Source organism: Micrasema longulum, unplaced genomic scaffold (assembly GCF_059751315.1).
Source record: "Micrasema longulum isolate JH-2025_06_02 unplaced genomic scaffold, ASM5975131v1 h1tg000957l, whole genome shotgun sequence".
NCBI lineage: Eukaryota > Metazoa > Arthropoda > Insecta > Trichoptera > Brachycentridae > Micrasema > Micrasema longulum.
The window spans coordinates 289,948-310,431 of NW_028278148.1; the positions used below are offsets into that span (position 1 = coordinate 289,948).

Consider the following 20,484-nt stretch of genomic DNA (forward strand, 5'->3'; position numbering starts at 1 on the left):
AGATGGGATTTTCACAAATGATGAAGAAGAAATATCAAACATTATCAATGAATATTACTCCAATGTAGGCCAAAACCTTGCAAGTAAATTAGATGGACCATGTCTAAACATATCAGAAAAACGAAGAAGAATCATAAATAGTACCTTTTTTCTTAGACCAACAACGACAAAAGAAGTGTGTAAAATAATTGACAATCTTAAAAAAAATGCATCGCCAGGATATGATAAAATTAAACCTTCACTCATAAAAAATCTCAAAGATATTTTAAGCCCGGTCGTATCAAAATTAATTAACATGCATATAAAGTTAGGAATCTACCCGGAAGAACTAAAGACTGCAAGAATAACTCCTATATTTAAAGGTGGAGATCGAACGGAACCTAGTAACTATAGACCTATAGCAAATTTAACTGTATTTAATAAAATCTTTGAAAAATGTATTCATAAACGATTAATGGGACATATTAAAAATCTTAATATAATATGCTTAAACCAACATGGTTTTCAAGAAAAAAAAGGAACTGGAACCGCTCTAGTAAATTTGATTAATTATATTCAAACAAATATGGATGCTAAAATTCCAACCACAGGAGTAATATTAGATTTTAAAAAAGCTTTTGATACGGTTCACATTGAGACCATGATAAAAAAATTAAATGATATAGGAGTAAAATCTCAAGAATACAAACTATTAAAATCATACTTAACTAATCGGAAGCAGTATACCTTTGTAAATGAAAAAAAAAGTAAAATACAAACAGTAAATTTTGGAGTCCCACAAGGATCTATTTTGGGTCCACTGTTATATATTTTATATATTAATGACTTATCACTGTATAATTTTAAAGGGAAAATTATTATGTATGCCGATGACATTGGACTTTTTTATAAAAATCAAACAGACGTATTAACAAACAATGACATAAACGAAGACCTTACTATATTGACTAAATGGACAAACACAAACTTACTTACACTTAATGAAAAAAAATGCAATATTATCCATTTTGAATCTAGAAAAAAATGTCACAAAGTAGATGCTTACATAAATAATGAACGACTAACTGAAATTGAACATGTTAAATATTTAGGACTAACAATAGACAGACAATTGACATGGACAATTCATATCAACAATTTAATTAGCAAAGTGGCAACTTTATCGAGTCTATTTTTTAAAATCAAAAACTTTGTTCCAATAAAGGAAAAAATTTTAATGTATGAAGCATATGTTAAAACTAAAATATGTTATATGCAACTACTATGGGGAACAGGATATCAAAATGACATAAACAGACTACAAAGACAGCAAAATAAAATATTAAAGTTAGTATATGACCTTCCCTATCTAACAGCAACTAAAGAACTTTTTGAACAAACTAAACAATTAAACGTAACTGAACTCTTTAAACTAGAATCTTTAAAATTTATTCATAAATTAGCCACTGATGTAATTGTAGACGAAGAATTAAAACTTGAAAAAAATTGTAGTAAACATGAACACAATACGAGAATTTCAGAAAAATATCATATACAATCTTTTAAAACGAGAAAAGGACAATCGAGACTTATAAACCATGGACTGAAATTATACAATAAACTACCAGACAAAACTAAACAAAAGACTCAGGCAACCTTTACAAAAGATGTTAAAAATATTATTATTAACAGTAGAATTTGAATTTTAAAAGTGAAAACATTTTGTTAAATGTATGTAACCCGTAAGGGTTTATCAATAAAAATTTAAATAAAAAAAAAAAAAAAAAAAAAAAAAAAAAAAAAAAAATAAAATAAAGCCAAATCAGTTTTTCACATAAATACAATTATAAAAATCCAGTTCAGTTAAATATAATTTATAGAAGTGCATGTGTGCGAGTTTTTTTTTGTGTGTGAGGATGCGTGTGTAAAAAAGTGGAGTGTGGTTTTGGTAGGTATGTGAATATGTGTGTGATTGTATATGGGTGTGAGGGTAGGTTTAAGGACAGGGTAAGTGTGTATTTGATATGAGTGAATAGAAACAATTTAAAATTATAATGTAAAAATATAAATATATTTTTTTTTATAACGAAACATAATTTTTTTCAAATAATAGTTTTTTAATTTTGGTTTTAAAAGTGAGTTTACTGTAATTAAATATGTCTATGTTATTGAAAAATAAATTATAATTACGCGTCAAGCGAATCAGAGGAGAGTTCTGAGCATAGTTGGTGCGAACTGTGGGTACATGGAAAAGAGATAGATTCGTGTGACGGGTGCGGTAGCCAGGTACGTTAAGGGCCAACTCAGAAACCAGAACGGAATCCTCATTTATCATCATCCTGTCCTTAAACCTACCCTCACACCCATATACAATCACACACATACTCACATACCTACCAAAACCACACTCCACTTTTTTACACACGCATCCTCACACACAAAAAAAAACTCGCACACATGCACTTCTATGAATTATATTTAACTGAACTGGATTTTTATAATTGTATTTATGTGGAAAACTGATTTGGCTTTATTTTATGTTTTTTTTATAATGTTGTGTATATTTTTTTGTATTGCTGTTGTTTTTCTTAATAAACAAAATAAATAAAAAATAAAATATACCCCTCTATCTGTATCCAATGGTGCTTAGGGCACTAAATTGCAATGCAGCATATTTTATTAAATAAAGGTAACTAAAGCTTCAGGTTCCAGTCTAGGGACAGTAAAATATTGCCTTCTTTCTTCTCATGGAATGTAATTTATTTATGTTTATTGTTGTACTAAATAAAAATTTGAATTTGTATAAAATGCATACTATGATTTTTCCCCTAAACATTGGAAATTTTTATTAGATGTATCAATTAAATCCCAATACAAATTTACAGGGTCATAACTGGAAGCTCTATCATCCCCAATTCCACCTCAATCCCAAGAAAAACTTCCTTTCCAGCAGGGTAGTTTTAGATTGGAATAAATTGCCAAGTCTAGTTGTCCATTTCATTTTGGTCAACCAGTTCAAAAACCGTTTGAATGCTTTTTTGAAGGAAACTTGGACAAAAAGCAGTATTTGAGATATAGGCGCATCAGCAAAGTCTGCCTGCCAACAAATGATAACAACAATAATAATTTTGCATCCATAAATTTTTTGATTCTTTCCAAAGATATTTTTGCAATATCCTCAACATTGTTGAAAGGTTAATAACAATTATTTAATAAACTTAAATATCGTCATGCAATTTCTACTTGCAGGACAGTATGGCAAAGGCGCGCCGCCTCACACGCCAATCCATCGCGAGCGCAGGCGGGCAGCGTGAGCTGGCGGAGGTGCAGCGCGAGCTGGCGGAGACGCAGCGAGATCTCACGTGTGCGCGAGATACGGAGCAGAACTTGCGGGTGGAATTGGAGGAGCGCAAGAAGGATTATGCCCACCTTAAGGTCAGTGCTGTGATCCACCAACAATCGCATCAATATTATAATTTTATATAATATTACATATCGACGGTGATACTGCAGTATTGCGTAACCTGTTTTTTTTCACAAAAAAAAATTACTGCAATAAATTCATTCTAGAGACTAATACCCGTTTAACTCTTATGTGCCTGTGATGTCACACTAGTCTACATACGATACAAGACTTGATATCTTTCTTATTTCTTTAAATTATAAAGATGTATTTTTTGTAATCTTCAAATTGAAATTTTCACACCGGATTCGGAAAGTAAAATTCGTATCAGTATGCTGGATTTTATTACAAAAAATATTCATCCTTGCCATGCGAAGAATGAAAGTGACGCTAATACAGCAATAAATCTAAATAAGAAATAGCACGAAGTTAGAACTCGTAACAAGGAAATCAGAGATTGTTCTGTGACCGGTGTTTGTGTCAAAGAGATTCAATCGGTTATTGACAGTGATGGGAAAGACGCATGTAAGATGACCGATGTATTTATGCTACTATGTAAGCATGTTACAATGTTACTACGAATTTTTTAACTTTTCAGAAACAGGAGGAACGCATTCCACGGCTAGAGGCAAGGCTTAGAGAGGCAGAGAGCAACAAGGAGCGCAGGGGGAAAGAAGGAGAAAGAGAGAGAGCGCGGGTGGAGCGAGAGAGAGAGCAAGGGGAGAAAGAGATAGAGGCTTTACAGCGTCGTGTAGAGGTGAAAATTATCATTAAATATTAATTCTAGCAAGTTTTTATACATATCTACATAATATGATAAAATAATATTAATTTATTTGACGGACTTATGCAGTCCATTCTAATAATGGTAAATACAATTTCTTATAATAAATACAGGCACTAATAAAATAAAATAAAATTAAATTAAAGCTAGTACAAAAAAATTAAAATTACTACCTCAAAACAAGAGCCGGTCTCGATATATATACTCGAGTATGGGCTTTAGATAATATCGAATCTCTATTGATGAGCTTATCGTGTGCTTATCGGGTGTGGTTTTGCAGGAGTTGGAGTTCACCGTTTGTTCTCTAGAATCCGACGCACTGGAGTGGCACGGGGAAGAAACAACACTGCGAAAACGTCTCACTACCGTTGGACAGCAAGAGGACAAGTATAGAAACAAGGTATTCATAAATACGTCGAACTGGACGTTTACACATACTTACACAGAGGTGGACATGATGCTTACGAAGAAGTGAACATGATGATTACATATAGGTGAACATGATTATATTATTATCCGTGGTTGTACCCGTCTGACTTCATACTGGGAATGCTTGGCTACAATAGTTTGGAGAAAAGAAGAAATGCACACTTGCTTATGTATTTTTTCCGATTGATCCGTGGTATTACGATCAACATAGGTATAACGGAGAGTATTTTTCTTTATGTTCCTAATGACTACCTTAGACATAGACAGCTTAAGCTGTTTTATCTTCCTGCTTGCAGAACCAACCTGCCGATGGTAATGCCAGTAGGAAGAGCAATGTCTTTACTCAACCGTATCTCTTCGGATATTGACATCTTTCATATTAGTGAAAAAAAGTTCAGAGAGGATTGCATTCTTTCTCTATAATTGCTGGGTATTTTTTATTTTACCATTTTCGTATATTTAAATTTTAGTGTTCATTTTTTCGTTTTATGTATGCATTGAATTTTTTTGTTATGTACATAAACGTTTTTAAAATAAATAAATTGAAATTGAAATTACTAAAACAGATAGTCAAATTCGCGACTTAGGTGTTATTATTGATACGAAACGAATGTTTAATATTCATATTGAATCAGTCCTGAAAAAAACATATAAAATGGTAGGACTTATTATGCGAGTATCGAAACCATTTAAACATGCTGAGACATATGAAAAAATCCACAAAACATTTGTTCGTCCTCAGCTAGAATACTGTACTCCTATTTGGTCACCTTACTATAATGTAAGTATTAATAGGCTAGAAAGGGTCCAACAAATTTTTTTTAAGCAGGTCGACTACCGGTTAAACATTAACTTCTCTGGTCATGCTGAAAGTATGCCGTACCATGGAATAAACTCTCTTAAAAATCGAAGAATAATGTTAGACCAGTTATTTTTATTCAAATTAATAAATAATAAAATTGATTCTGATAAAACTACTTAAAAGATTTCCATTCCGTGTGCCATCTAGATTGAAAAGACAAAATCTTCTGTTTTACACTGTAAACGCATCAAAAAACTATTTTAAACAATCTACAATACCTAGAATATGCAACCAATATAACATTAGATTTACCGAGGCTGACATTTTTTGTGACAATGTATGTAAATTTAGGTCAAAAATATCTCCTGATTTAGGTCGCGGAATTGGAGGATCTTCTGACCAAACTGCAAGGAGAAGTGGCGCGTCTAGAAACAGATAAGAGACGTGCCGACATCGAGGCAACCAATGGTACAATATTTATTACTATTTATTACTTGATAGGCCCTGAAAAATTAGACTTGTAAACAAAAAAAAAATTGTTTACAAGTCTAATTCTAAAGTCAGCAAATGTTAAAACTAATAATAATGTTCATTTGGTCACACAAATTTTTAATACACATTTAATCATGTTATTCACAACCACAATACACGAAACTCAAAAAATCTTCATGTATTTATATTATGATTAATAAGTCCCTAAACTAAACTTAGATAACCAGATCTTGTCTTGAGGTAGTCATTATTATTTAATTTTTGTCCTAGCTTTAATTTTCTTTACTTGTATTTTATTTCAATTAAAACTGTATATATTATTAAGAAATGTATTTATCATTGTCGATGTATACATTTTTTTTCGTTGCACTTTTTTTAAAATCCGGGATGAATTATAAGTATCCTATTATACTTCTCACCTCTTTAGCAAAAATTATGCCAATCGGTCGCTCTGTTGAGACGTGAAGGAAACACAAACAAACACACTTTCACATTTATTATTAAACTTATTAAAATTGAATATTAAAAAATGCTCTGTGCTCACATTTTCAAGGAACAACTTTAAAATTATCCATGATTGTTGCCTTGATTATCAAGTACTTAATAAAGTTAATGAGATGGGGGATCTCGGGGTTCTTCTTGACAACAAGTTAACATTTGAAACAACTCAATTGTAAAAAAATCATATCAAATGTTAGGTTTCCTCTTTCGTATAGGGAGAGAATTCTATGTGCCCACTCTTAGAATTCTTTATAGAATTTGCATCTCCCGCTTGGAGCCCTCAATACAAAAAATACATTAACCTAATTGAATCTATTCAATCAAAATTTATATCGTATTGCAATTATAGGCCATTGGTTCTGAATACAGGTCCAGATGAATCTACAAACTTACTTGAACTCCAAACTCACAGGATCATGGCTGACGCCATTTTTATATATAAAATTTTAAATAACATGATAGATTGCCCTAAGATTCTATCACTTATTAATTTTAGAGTCCCAGTAATGCAGACCAGAAACCAATCGCCATTTAAAATTTCTGAATGTTCCACTAAATCTTTTCAAAATTCATTTGTAAATAGAACCTGCAATAACGTGTAAATATAATAATTGTATCTTACAAATTTATAAATGTCTGTTGGCTTTCCAATGAAATAAAATAAAATAATAAATAATATTAGTATATATGGATACATACGAACAAAGGCACTGCATTGACATTTTGAAAATAAATTGTATTCACCTTGCTTCATATTGATTACCAGATAAAAAGGTGGAAAAGAAAGAAGAAGCCAAATTCTTTGAAGAGCGTATTGCCGCGGTAGAGAAACAGCTTAAGGCCTCTCACGAAGAGTCAGCGCTGCTGAAGCAAGAGGCTCGTAAGGCTAGCTCCGCTCTGTGGAAAAAGGTAACATTCATTACTTATTACTACTTTGTAAAATACACGTATACATTTAAGCTATGTGGACTGTTAAACTATGTGAGTTTGACAAGTTAAGGTGATGCCATTCATGATAGCCATCCATGGAGAACCAGTTGGAGCAGCAGTTAAGAGTTTGTCCTTTTTGTCAGTGTGTCATATTTAAAAAATGTTGTTTTGTCAAATTTCATTATATTTCACTGGATTCTACTATTTTTTTTCATCAGTTTATTCCTTCTTGAAGTTTTTTTCCACATATTTTTTTCAGTTTCATTCACTTGATGGTTAAATTTTTTTTAGTTCCTTCATTTTTGTAAGATTTTCATGAAATAATATTTTAAAATATTATTTCATCTTTTATAAGATTTGCATATTAAAATCATCTTTAAACATTACTAAGACTAAATATGCTGTATTATAAAAAAATAATTAAAAAGCTGCCTACCTCAGAAAAGGTATTTACTGTACAGAAAAGGTTTTGCAAACAGAACAGACTGTATTATTTACTATAATAAACGCCGATTTTTGGCACTGAACTTTTGCGGTTTTGGTTTTGCTAAAAATTAAATTCACTGTAAATCAGTAGTAAAATATTTGATTACTCGGCCACAAAATGGTCACAGAGGTGAAATTAAGTTTTTGTCCACAAACGTTGATTGTATCTATTGTGATGTTTGCAGGAGAAGGAACTCGCCGACTGCGACCTCGACCGTCGCATCGCTTGCCGCGAGCTCAAGCAGGCCACGGAGAAGCTCCGGGTGGGGGAGCAGGAGCGCGAGGCCGCTGAGGCCCGCCGGGTCGCGCTGCAGGCCGAGCTGGGTGGCATGCGCGAGCGGGCCGCGCAGGCTGAGGAAGCCCTGCGCGAGGCCGGAGACGCGCGAGCCAAGCTGGACAAGCTGGAGGCCGAACATGACAGGTAATATTGAATTTGTAATATTTTATATTTATTACAGTTTCGGACGTAGCCAATGAGGAAGTGCTATGGGCAATTGGATATAGAAACTTGCGCCAACTCTTTTTTTTCAATAAGCCAGGGTAAGTACCGCCCATGCGCAAAACCCACTCCAGTTTTATGAAGAGGACGGCACCAAATAACATATACACAGTCAAACTTGGTTATAACGATCACGGAAATTGCGAAATCTCTGATATAATGAGGAAACATTAGTTGGTTTTCACATTTTGACATTTTGCGGTTTTCTCCATACATTTATTCACTTTTATAGCTTCTTCTCGAACATACCGGAGAAAAATATTGTCAACAGTTGAGCAAAAACTCTTCAATTGTTTAAAAACATAATTTTCAAAATAAGAACCTAAGTAATAATATCCAAATGGGGGACTAACTTATTACCTATGCCTCTGGGCGTTGGGATCTAATATCTATAAATGTCTATATACCTAATTGGGGTTTTCGCCGACAACATTGGCAAAGTATCATACATATAGTTGAAATTGCGTGTAAAAATCCAAGCTTTGTGAACTTAGTAAGCACAGGCTCAGCACCTCATAACAATTTTCAACTTCTTTTGTAGTTTACAAATGATATCCCCGTTTTGGGTTTTTTTTTTACAATGTTTTTTTATTTTATGTTCTATGGTCAATGCATAATGAACATTACGAGTGGGTGATATTAGACAAGTTAAAACCTAACCCTTGAATTGTAAACATGATTACTAACAAGCGGAAGTGTTTCAATTTGCGAAAAAGTGGCAAATATTTGTAAAATAGAATGTGGTGCAAAATATGTTGAAGTGTGTAAAAAGTTTTCTCTATTCTTATCACATTGTCAACATTGTGAAAAAATATGAACGTTTATTTATCTGATTTTGAAATTTAGAAAGTGGTATGTTTGTAAGCATATATTATAATTTTCAATAGTGGCAATATGCAATGGTGATTGGATTTAAAAACCTTTCTCTGAGATAACAAGTAATGATTATAACAAGCAAATTCAGTCAGTCCCGTTTTTCTCGTTTGACTTTATTTATTTTTCGAAATATGTTCTTGTTTTCTTTAACCTGCCAAACTGATACGTAAGCAAATATTTGCCAAACATGGAAAATATTTTTTCACTTACAGATATAGCAGCGGATGATATATGATGAATTGATATTTCCAGGTGTCGTAACGACATAATGAAGCTGAAGGGCGAGCTCCAGTACAGCGAGAACCGGCGCCTGAAGGCGGAGGGGGCGGGGAGCGGCAGCGAGACTGAGCGAGCGAGGCTGCAGGAGGCGCTGCTCCAGAGGGACTCGCAGCTGGCAGCGCTGGACGCCAATCACCGCCTGCTGCAGGGCGCCTGCACCATGCTGGAGGACCAGCTGCTGGACTTCGAGCGCCTCACGCAGCTGCAGGAGGCCACCAACGAACGCCTCCAGGTAAGCTCGCAACAAGCGCTTTGTAGCTGGAAGACTGATGACAACAACTAGGTAACTTAAAATCAGCATTTTTAGTTAACCGCTAAAAACACATTTTTGTATCTTCCTCCTCCTCAAAAATGTTGATTTTTAAGTTACGTAGTTGTAGTTGTGGGGGAACAAAGTCCATTGATCGACGACACACACGCGCCAAATAATTTTACCTGAAATATGCAACAACTAAAAGAAGTAATCCAGAATTTTCTACTGAATACTATATATTATGTTTTGAATGCAAGATGGATGACATAAACAATGTAACGTTCTGAAGGACATTAACTTCATCACCGCCATGGAGGCACGAAGAACAAAGGAACGCGACCTATAAAAGGACCGTAGGGTGTGGTAATATCATTCAGTTCCAGCATGTGGTCAGTTGTTATTTCCATTATCCTCGCGCTTCATAACAAAGTTCCTTATCTTAATCACTGTGTAATAAATACGAATCAAACGCCCAACCTTGTATCTTCTGTCCACTGCTAACAAAATCCTTCATAGTAATTACCCCACGATTTCATGTAAATTAAATTAGCATAAAATTATTTCTAACTTAACCATTAACTGTAAATAAATACACACCAGTATTTTGTGGCACTTAACTGAACTAAAAATACAGAAATCCGGAAAAATAATATCAAAGGGCAGTGGTATAGTGGTCTGTGGATTTGCGTATCACGCATGAGATGGATCCAATTTTTGGTAAGGTATATGTAAAATATCCTCAGAGTAATAATGCGTAACCTAGAGAGGAGCCCAAACGTAGGAAAACCATTCTATGACGATTGGGTATTAAGTTAGCTACAGTTCGCAGCAAAACAATGGACCGTACTCAGGTCGAGAATTGCCAAATGGATATTAATTTGCATTGTAATTACTTTTAAATATGTACCTGTGTATTTATCATTGCAGGGTCATTCCAATCTATTTTTCTATAATTCGCCTATATTTATTTTATAAAACTGAAAATACATGTTTGTGTTTATTTTTTATTTATTGATACATAAATCCCAACTCCATTGAACCAAAGTCCTGTGTTGAATTTGTTTGTTTGTCCGTCACATCTCCAAAATGGCGAAACGTAGCAGCCTGAAATTCGGACACGTCATTTAAGATGCGATTTTAAGGTTAACGTTGCTATTTTCGAGTAAAATTTTAATCGACCTCTACTCTATAAAAACTCAAACTTTATATGGATGCCTAGTGTGGCCCTAACATATTGCCCATAATCTACTGTCATTATCAACAGTAAACATACTTAAATTCACAAATTAATATATCAATATGTTGATACTTATATCAATTTTTCCATTTCCTTAGAAAGTTTTTAAGCAACATAATACACGTGTCGGGACAATAAATGCCAAAAATTAATGTAAATCATGGGAAAATATTTGGAATTAATTACCTGTGAAAACTGACAGCTGCAACCAAACATACTGCAATTCACCATAGTCGATTTTTATTTATTATAACGTAAATATCCAAGTTATGTACGAACAAAGCCAAGCACAGCTACAAAAGCATCCGATCGAACCATTATGTTTATGTTGTCAAATAAAACAAATTGGTTTCTAGCCAACAGACCAACATCGTTGCGTTCTATGAAACATAGTGTTAGGGCTTCTCTCTAGGTTACGCATTATTACTCTGAAGAAATATCTGTTTAAAATGGTACAATGCAATATTTCATAGTTTCCAGACTGGAACCTAAATAATAAACCGATCATTCATTGGAGTACCCATAGTAAACAGTTAATTTTTAATCCCAATATTTTGGAGAGCATAAAATTATACGTACCGAGCGACTACTTCCTGAATGCAGGACCAATTTTCCCTTGATGGTGGCTTTGGGGTTTGATGTACACCCTACCAAGAGAAGTGGATCTTTTTCATGCTAGGATTATCAGTATTAGACTCTTTCTCTATATGTATCGTGACATGTATAGGTTTAGTCGTCTTTGATTTTTATATTGTTTTATAGATTACAAGTTTATATTAATAAAATTTTCTGTTTTAAAAAATATTTCTATGTTCATTGTAATTGGCAGGTGTGCTCTGATGTACATGCTCATGTAAAATAAATAAATAGATTGAGAAACGTGCTTTAATGAAATCGAATTTTGGATGCCATTTTCTGTCACCACATGTTGAAATAAAGTATGTACTTCTGTTTCCCACAGGACGAAAGAGATAAACTGGATGAGGAGTGTCAAGAGTTGCGCAGAGAACTCGGTGAGGAACGCGTGAGGCTTGAGAGCGTGCAGCGGGAGTGTGAGGGGGCCATCGTGCAGCATCAGGACGCCATGCATACTACGCGGCAACAGAGGGAACGACATTTAGATCTAGAAGTAAGCAATCAACTTGAGTATTATCATCTCATGCTGCCACATAATGAAGCCTTTTATTGTGTATCTTTTTTTGCATAACACTAAAACCTCGTTTTTAAATTTTTACGCTTTTTACGCCAAAATGTTTATGTCCTATTTTTCTTTATACATTCTACAATACATAATACATTCTCATACAAATATTCTCCCCAGCTTTATTAATTTTTCATTAATTATTGAAATTCATTCCATGTTTTTAATATGCTAGTTAGCAATTTTTTTTTATTTGAGGGTTATTAAACGCAGCGTTCTCAAATTCTGATGTACCGAATAATGAGATTAAATATACTTTTGTACCGAAGTACCGAATAATGAGATCAAAAATTTGTAAACAGTTTATCATTAGTAGGAACAATAACAAAAAAATAAATGATCTTACGCATTGATAAATTAATGTTAAAATATTTTTTGTATAACGTAAACGTGTAAACTGAGATCCCAGTGGATTTGCTGTTCATTTTACATTTAAAATGTTAATTTCTACTAAATATGTATTTTACGCAAAGCACTGCATGCTATGTGTATCGATAAAAAAAGTTTTTTGATAAGTACTTTGTCTAGAATCTGCCACTCACCTTTCAATATCATTCTGTTTTTCCAACCTCGGTATATTTGCAATTGCAGAAACAACTGGACGAACTCCTCAATCGGGAGTGCAGTCTGCGCACAGACTTGGAGAACGCGACGGCGCGCGGCGAGGCCGCGGCGGAGGGCCGCGCGCGGGCCGAGTCCGCCGTCGGCACGCTGCGCTCGCAGCTGGCCGCGCTGGGCGACGAGCTGCGCACGCTGCGATCGGCGCAGGCGCGCGAGCAGCTGACGCTGGGCGCGCGCGCGCAGGAGGCAGAGGCGGCCGCGGAGGGGCTGCGCGAGCTGCTGCGCGAGATGGAGGCGCAGGCCGCGCACTGGCGCCAGCGCGAGCTCAAGGCCGAGGACACTATACGCCAGCACCTCAAGCTCATTGACTTCCTCCAGACTAAGGTTTATATCCTTATTATACTCGTGTATTTATATACAGGTAAAAGGACAATTTTTCAATGCTACAAACTTCTTTTATTTTATATCTTCAAAGATATTTACTGTATGTCTTGAAATATTTAAACAATTCCAGCGATTTCACAAAACACCCTGAAAGTGGTTGAAATTTTGACAACTGCATAGCAATGGAGTGTTCTTGCGAGAAATGTAATATTTTTGCACTCGACGCGCCATCTGTTGATATAAAATTCAATTTTGCTTATAGTTACGTATAACTTGGCGGCCTCCGTTGTGTAGTGGTCAAGACGCTTGACTCACGCACATAAGGTTCCGGGTTCAATTCCAATGAGATTTTTCTCAAGCCTGGGTGATCCGTGATGTAATTCACCACTGTAATTGCGCCTCCTGGCCTCTTGTTATGCAAAAATAAATAAAAAATAAAATAACTCACCGTATTTTCCAAACCATAAGACACAGTTTTTACACTGAATATTCAAACAAAAAATGGGCTGCGTCTTATCGTCCAAAACATTTTTTTTTCTTAAAATTGATAGATACATTTTGCTTAGCTTTTTTATTATTAGCTTTAGCTTTTTTACGATCGATATGCAAATAAAGTGTTGTAAATAAATACGGTTGCATTCAGATTAGTGGTATGAATTATTTTGTGATTTGACGATGATTGATGGAACCATTTTAGGTGGAAGAGGCAAACAAGAAGAAGCGGGGATTAGGAGAACTGCTCTTCGGCAGCCGCAGTGCGAGCAAGGAGAATGCTCCTCCCCCCTCCCCCGCCCCCTCGCCCTGTGTCCTGCGCGAGCGCAACGACGGCACGCCGCGACGCCCGCGTCCCCTCACGGCCCCACAAGAGAGGAAGGCGTCGCCCCCACGAGAGAGGAAAGCGTCGCCTGACAGAGATCAGCCCCTCATGGAGGGTTGGGTGCGCGTAGAGAAGTAAGTCACCCCGTGTATTTACTTATTATTAATGAAACATACGGGTGTAATAAAATTGAATACATATTGAAAGCTAGGATTTTGTTAATAGGGAAATATCACATACTACGAATACCGATAAAAATATATGAAATGGATTTAAAATAATTAATTGTATTTTCAAAATCAATATGGATATTGCGGAGAAATGTTTTCATCACCAGAAAAAGGTTTGGCCTTGATAATTGTGACGTCAAGATTTGTGACAATGTTCTGAACAAATTCGAATGGTCGGGAACAAATAAACCTGAATTGTGATGTATTAAGGGCGTGACCAATGCAATGATCGTTTTCGCGGGAATTCAAAATTACAAAGTTAAAAATATTTTTTATGCTACTAAGTAACAATTTTTTTTTTTTCATAGACCTTTACTACTTTAAAATTGAAAAAAAAGTCATATTTCCCTATTATTGTTGGGGGAGCTCCTACACCAGTTGGAAGTCGTCTTATAGGTCTTGTTATTTTGTTTTTGACGTCCCCATGGTGAGAATGAGATTGATGCACTTCAGAGTGTTGCATTGGGTTTGTCATCCAATTTTGTTTTTAAGATCTCACCTGGAAATTATAACTTTCTGACTATTTTATCGGATGCGCAACAATCCTAATGGTGTCCACAACAATCCTCTAGGGACCTGTTTTGGTTGCGAGCTCCTGTGCGTCTCGCAGTTTTCACACGAACAGTGGACATTTAGGTAGCCGAGATCCAGATGTCTAGTAAAATCGGCATTGGCATCTTCATCTATTTAAAAAAAAAGTACATGTTACAAAATTTGCGTCATAACTTACAACTTAACAAGCCTTCATCCATTAACGTCATCAATCATCACCGAAAGTTGCCGTGAAATAAAATTAACTTAAATACTTGTTGATTTGTATTGTCCGCTCGTCCCCGCAGGGAAGGTCTACTGCAGCGCGTGTACATGGAGCTGCGCGGGCTTCAGCTGCGCAGGCGTGGCTTCGGGGACACAGCCCTCGAGGGGGCTCGCTTAATCTCCGACCTCCAGCCTCCCGCCTGTGCTCCCTTGCTGCTCTCGCAACAGGAGTGTGAAAACGCATTCAAGGTAACCTCATTCCTCAATATTTTGCATGCCCAGAAGTACTGTGGTATGTCTGCATTGGTCATTTTGCAGGAGAGCGGAAACCAACTTTAAAATTCATTAATACTCGTAATGTAATGTGACAGTATAATCCCCAATATTTTTTGTAATGTTTGCTCATTTGACTATTAAAATATGAGTTGAAAACCATAGCATTATAATTACTTCTCAAGGCTTTAAGTTCAGTGTTTTGTTATAAACAATGTTTTGAGTATGTCCAAACGCTTGTAGACCGGCTGTATCTCCTCCCTAGGGATTATAATTCATGTTTAAATCTGTTGCAAAGAGAGGGAAAACATTTTTGAGTAGTGAATATGGAAGTCTAGGCATTTACAGGGCTTATGACCTGTCATTGGCTGGTTTAAATGGCCACTTCACACACTGCGTAACATTCACCATTCTGCCTATGTTTGAACATCCACATTCAACCAGATGAATCTTACCCACATGATAAAGGTTTCAGCTCTTTTACTTCACAAAAGTCTTCAGATGGAAGAATTGAGGAAATGTGGATGTTCAAACATAGGCAGAATGGTGAATGTTACACAGTGTGTAAAGTGGCCACCTTAACCAGCCAATGACAGTTCATAAGCCCTGTAAATGTCTAGACTTCCATATTCCCTTGTCAAAAATGTTTGCCTTCTCTGTTGCAACAGATTTTGTTATAATTTTTTTTATTTGTTTCGTATAATCGTCGCTATGACTTTTTAAAATGGTTATAATTTTGAAATTACTCCGCCCGTGATGCCACGAGTTGTCGTCGGTGAGCCCCATACGCATAAAACGTACTGTTTCCCGAAAATTGGATATCTATCACAACACTTAGTTGATTGGCTATTCTAAACAGCCGTTGACTAGAACCTACGACGTTTTAAAATAGTTTGTTTTTATCAAAATACATTATACATTTTTGAGAAACTTCGCCAAAAAATTAAGTGCTCTAATTTTTACCTTTTTATAAGAAAGCATTTTTTATATCCAATTTCCCGTAGCATTGAACTTCCTCAATAATTTAAAAGAATACTAAAGTTTGTGGTATACCTCACTCAAAAAAAATCCCCCCTCAGAAATCCTAAGAAAAACTTTCTTTCCAGCACGGTAGTTTCAGACTGGAATAAATTACTAAGTCTAGTTGTCCATTCCATTTCAGTCAACCGGTTCAAAAGCCGTTTGCATTCTTTTTTGAAGGAAGAAAAACCCAGACAGAAAGCAGTACACGAGATAAAGGCGCATCAGCAAAGGCGCCTGCCTATAATTAATAGTACTAATAACAATTTAAAATGAAACATTACCTCCTTCACATCCAAACCCTGGAAGAAGAGCTGTGGAGCAATGGAATAGCCTTTCTGGGAGAGTGATCGGTGCACGCTCAGTCTTGCATCCAAAAACCACCTTGGCCAACAGATATATTGATAACATTTTGCATTTGTTTTTTTTATATTTGAAACACAGTGCATAGCTAAAAAGCTGTTAAGGTAAGGTTTCTCATATGATAAACCTTACGTTTTACACAACTGGACACACTTGTGCTGTCTCTCATGTTGACCTTTTCACACTTACCTATTTAATTTGATTAGATTGAAAACATATTCTGTATTTATTGTTGCGCAGTTGGAACTACCGCATTCCTCTCCACTCGTGGTGGTTTGTCCTTCATCCGGTCAGCGCCAGGACTGGCTCTCCGCACTCAAGGAGGCCGGGCTTAAGGTGCGGGACTCGGCTCCCGTAGTTACCTGGGGTCGCGAGCTACTACAGGCTTCCCAGCTGCACGCCACCTGTCTCTTGGAGCTGGATGCAGACGCTTGCGTCATCGGGACCCAGCGTGGGCTGTCCTCCTGGGTGCGGGGGCGCGACGGAGCGCCGAATCTCGGCTGCTGGGAGGGGGGAGGTGTCAGCGCTGCGCTCGTAGCCGCAACCGTAGACTGCTGCATCTTGCAACCGATTTCAGGCGCCGCGCCAGTTACACTGTCCTTGCGTCAATTGAAATGCGCCGTACGCGCATTGCCCGCTTCGCGTCCAACTCTCGCACCTGTATCTATCCCGTTGATTTTAGAACCTTCTGAAAAATGTTTGCATATGCGTATTTGCACGCGTCGCGCTATACTCGGGGTGGCGACGTCGCGCTCTATATATATCTTAACGCAAAAGGCAGATTCTTGGACAGTCGGGCAGCGAGTTGCGCTGCCCGGGCCTGCCCGTTCACTTGTGCTCGCACCTCATACTGCCCTGCTGGCTGCCCCCGCCCCCCTGGAACTGGATCTGCGTACCCTGGAGCTGGAAGAGTTCCTGGATCCCTCTGACCCCGGCCTATCCTCCACCCGCCGCTTGGTTCCTATGGATTTGCTGGCGGTGGGTGAAAGAGCCGGTGACTCGGAGTACCTCTTGTGCTACCCCGAGATGGGGGTGTTCGTTGACAGCTATGGCCGTAGGTCCCGACCTCAAAACATACTATGGGAACGCTCCCCTAAAAAATTCGCTTTCCGAAAACCATTCCTCTTTGCGTTTCACACAACTGGAATTGACATCCTCCGCTTGGAAGAATCCTCCTTCGGCTGCGAGGGTGCGGATAGCGAGAGTGTTTCTTCATCAACTGCATCCCCCGAGAGTATATTGATTTATTTGTCTTCCCCCACATTCCTCGGAAACTCATCAGCCGCTGGATGCGTGTATGTGTCTGTAGTAACCCCGTGTGGAACGCAAATATTAGAACTCTACGGTGGAGAAGGTTTCGGCGATGATATTAGAATGTCCACAGAAACTTTGGATTCTGAGGGGACGGATAGCGTGACACCTTACGAAGAAGACGTACCGTCTCTTTGTCTGAGTCTTCAAGACTCACCGGTCCAGAGTAGAACTGATTTTGCTTCCCATATCCGCGAGAAAGCCAAGCTGCTCAGCGCGATTAAGAACGAGAAGAACAAAGTCAACGCTATATCGCACGCTCTGGCGGGGTCCGGACGCTCGTCCGATACAGAGAGTTCCTCGGGTGAGGATTCCGAAAAGCAAGTGAGATTCATTCATCATTAACTAGAAGTATTTTGGGAGAAACTTGCCATAATTGACTGGAAAATATTTTTTTGAGACAGTTGTACATATTATATTATGATAAATATAGTGTTATATTAAATGTATTTTTAAACTGAATTGTACGTAATTTATTTCCTTACTTTGTTTATAATATAAAGTCAAATGAAACTCTGAATGTGTACTTAATATCAAACTGTAATTAACCTATCTTGTTTTCATTTTTTGGTACATCTTGTCAGCCTCAACTCATTTATGTTGTGTTAGGTTATGTTGTTATACCGTAAACTATAGCTAACTTCGTGATTGATAATCCTGATTTTTGTCCACATGGGAGGCTCACAGCGTTAGCACCTTATTACTACTTATTTACTCTGAGTCAGTTACTCAATTGAGTGCATAATTATGCATGCACACTATCGGGAAGAACATGTCCTCCAGCACCACATAAAAAGTAGAAAATGGTGAGAAACAAAAAAACAGATTGCAATTAAATTATTTATTGAGTAAACATATAAATAAAGATGAATTGTATGTAATACAAAACTTACAAAATAAATACATAATGAATAATCTATAGATTTGGCTTCTCTAATACATAGAATTTCAATTAAAATATAATTCTGCCTCATCGCTATAAAAGTATTATGGTGTTTCAATATAATAATGCAATAAAAAATTCAGCATAATTATTATAAGTTAACAATAAAATAATGCATAATTCCTATACGAAATATAAAAATACAAATCATACCACTCCCAAATTTAGACATTTTATCAAATATTTAAACATTTGCGCCATTTTAAGCTACAAAAACTTATTACATGCATGTAGAAATCTAATACAAAAAAGAAAGTGAAAAATATGAAGGAAATGGCACAAAAATTAAAAATCATAATGTTACATTTTTTATTTCGAACGTCTAGGGATTATCTTCTCAAAAGACATTCAATTTTTCTATTTTTTCTATGTAATATGAAATACACTAACATGATTTAAATACTTCTTTGAAATGTGAACATTCTGAGGAGGATGACCGCACACTTTGTGACTTAACATTATAAAATTTCAGTGACAATAGAGAACGCTAAATTATGAAGTTGAGTTAAAGACAAGCGTTGAAAATGATACTAAAATTTTATATTAAATTGCTAAAGACGCTAGAATTTATTGTGCAAAATAAATTTATAAAATTCTCCTACATGAAGTGTAGAATGGAGATGAAAAAATAGTAGGTAGAAGTGCCTTGGATTATTAAGACATGCATTGTTACGATGCATGTAATTATTTACAAAGGATTGAACAATTTAATGTAGAACCCAAATAAAGTATTTTGGATGTCTTCAAAGGGTTTTCCTATTTTTTAATTAACTATATGCATGAACTTAGCAATGGAATTCTTAAATATTAATTTCAATTAATATTTTCGTATTATTCGAATTGCCGCTGATGGTTTAGAGGTAGCTTCAAGGAGATATTCGATTGTAATCAAATAAAAACTCAAATTCAAGTTTAGAGAGACTTCTTCGAGACATTTTCAAGTTCATAGATAATTGCTACGATGAAAGATTCTAATATTACAATGGAATGTTATATTTTATACAGTACACATTGTACAGCAGCTACTTTTGTACAAATATGAAAGCTAATTTGGATAATATTACAAGGAAAAAGGTTCTCCAATTGAGGAATTGAAATTCAATATGCAATTTATTAAAAATCTACGCAATCATTTCTCCAATTACACGAGACACTTTTTTAAAATTCAAAGTGGCTATCAAAAGTACTGGGCCAATTATACACTTAATGATTAATTAAAGTAATATAATTTCAACAATGCATGTGATGAGATATTATAACAAATTTTTAGGACACTGATTTTCTAGGAAAAAGAAAAAACGGTAAATATGAAAAATGTGAATTTTTTGTGGTTAGATTCCTGACCTGAACTGCCTGACGTGAATTATTATATATTTATTGTATCAGGCCCGGGCAAACATTTTTATCCACAATATTTTTAGCCGCAATCAAAATACTATTTATAGATACGCAATGCATTATTTATTGTTTAAAAAAGAAATGTCAATAAAAAAAAAACAATTAAATGAGAAAAATGGAACTGGTTTCCATTTTTTTTTTTAAATCTCAGTTAATTTTGTAACAAGAGCATAGTCACAGTATTATCATTATTTTATTCCCAATAGAAGGGCATGCATCATCATCATTCCCTTTCCGCACCTAATGGTGCATAGGGCACTGCATTGGTACACCAATC

At 36.0% G+C, this 20,484-nt stretch overlaps 1 protein-coding gene across 1 annotated transcript in view; it reads left to right on the top strand.

Annotated features, from left to right (window-relative positions):
* Positions 1-18,418, top strand: part of sti (citron rho-interacting kinase sticky) — a 37,318-nt gene extending 18,900 nt beyond the window's left edge. The window contains exons 9-20 of the mRNA XM_088232213.1: positions 3,229-3,414; positions 3,981-4,139; positions 4,447-4,566; positions 5,772-5,865; positions 7,157-7,299; positions 7,992-8,227; positions 9,434-9,692; positions 11,912-12,079; positions 12,743-13,096; positions 13,794-14,047; positions 14,983-15,148; positions 16,796-18,418. Of these exons, the coding sequence (XP_088088339.1) occupies positions 3,229-3,414; positions 3,981-4,139; positions 4,447-4,566; positions 5,772-5,865; positions 7,157-7,299; positions 7,992-8,227; positions 9,434-9,692; positions 11,912-12,079; positions 12,743-13,096; positions 13,794-14,047; positions 14,983-15,148; positions 16,796-18,211 (3,555 nt within the window). The 3' untranslated portion in view covers positions 18,212-18,418. The remainder of the gene's footprint in view (positions 1-3,228; positions 3,415-3,980; positions 4,140-4,446; positions 4,567-5,771; positions 5,866-7,156; positions 7,300-7,991; positions 8,228-9,433; positions 9,693-11,911; positions 12,080-12,742; positions 13,097-13,793; positions 14,048-14,982; positions 15,149-16,795) is intronic.
* Positions 18,419-20,484: the final 2,066 nt, after the last annotated feature.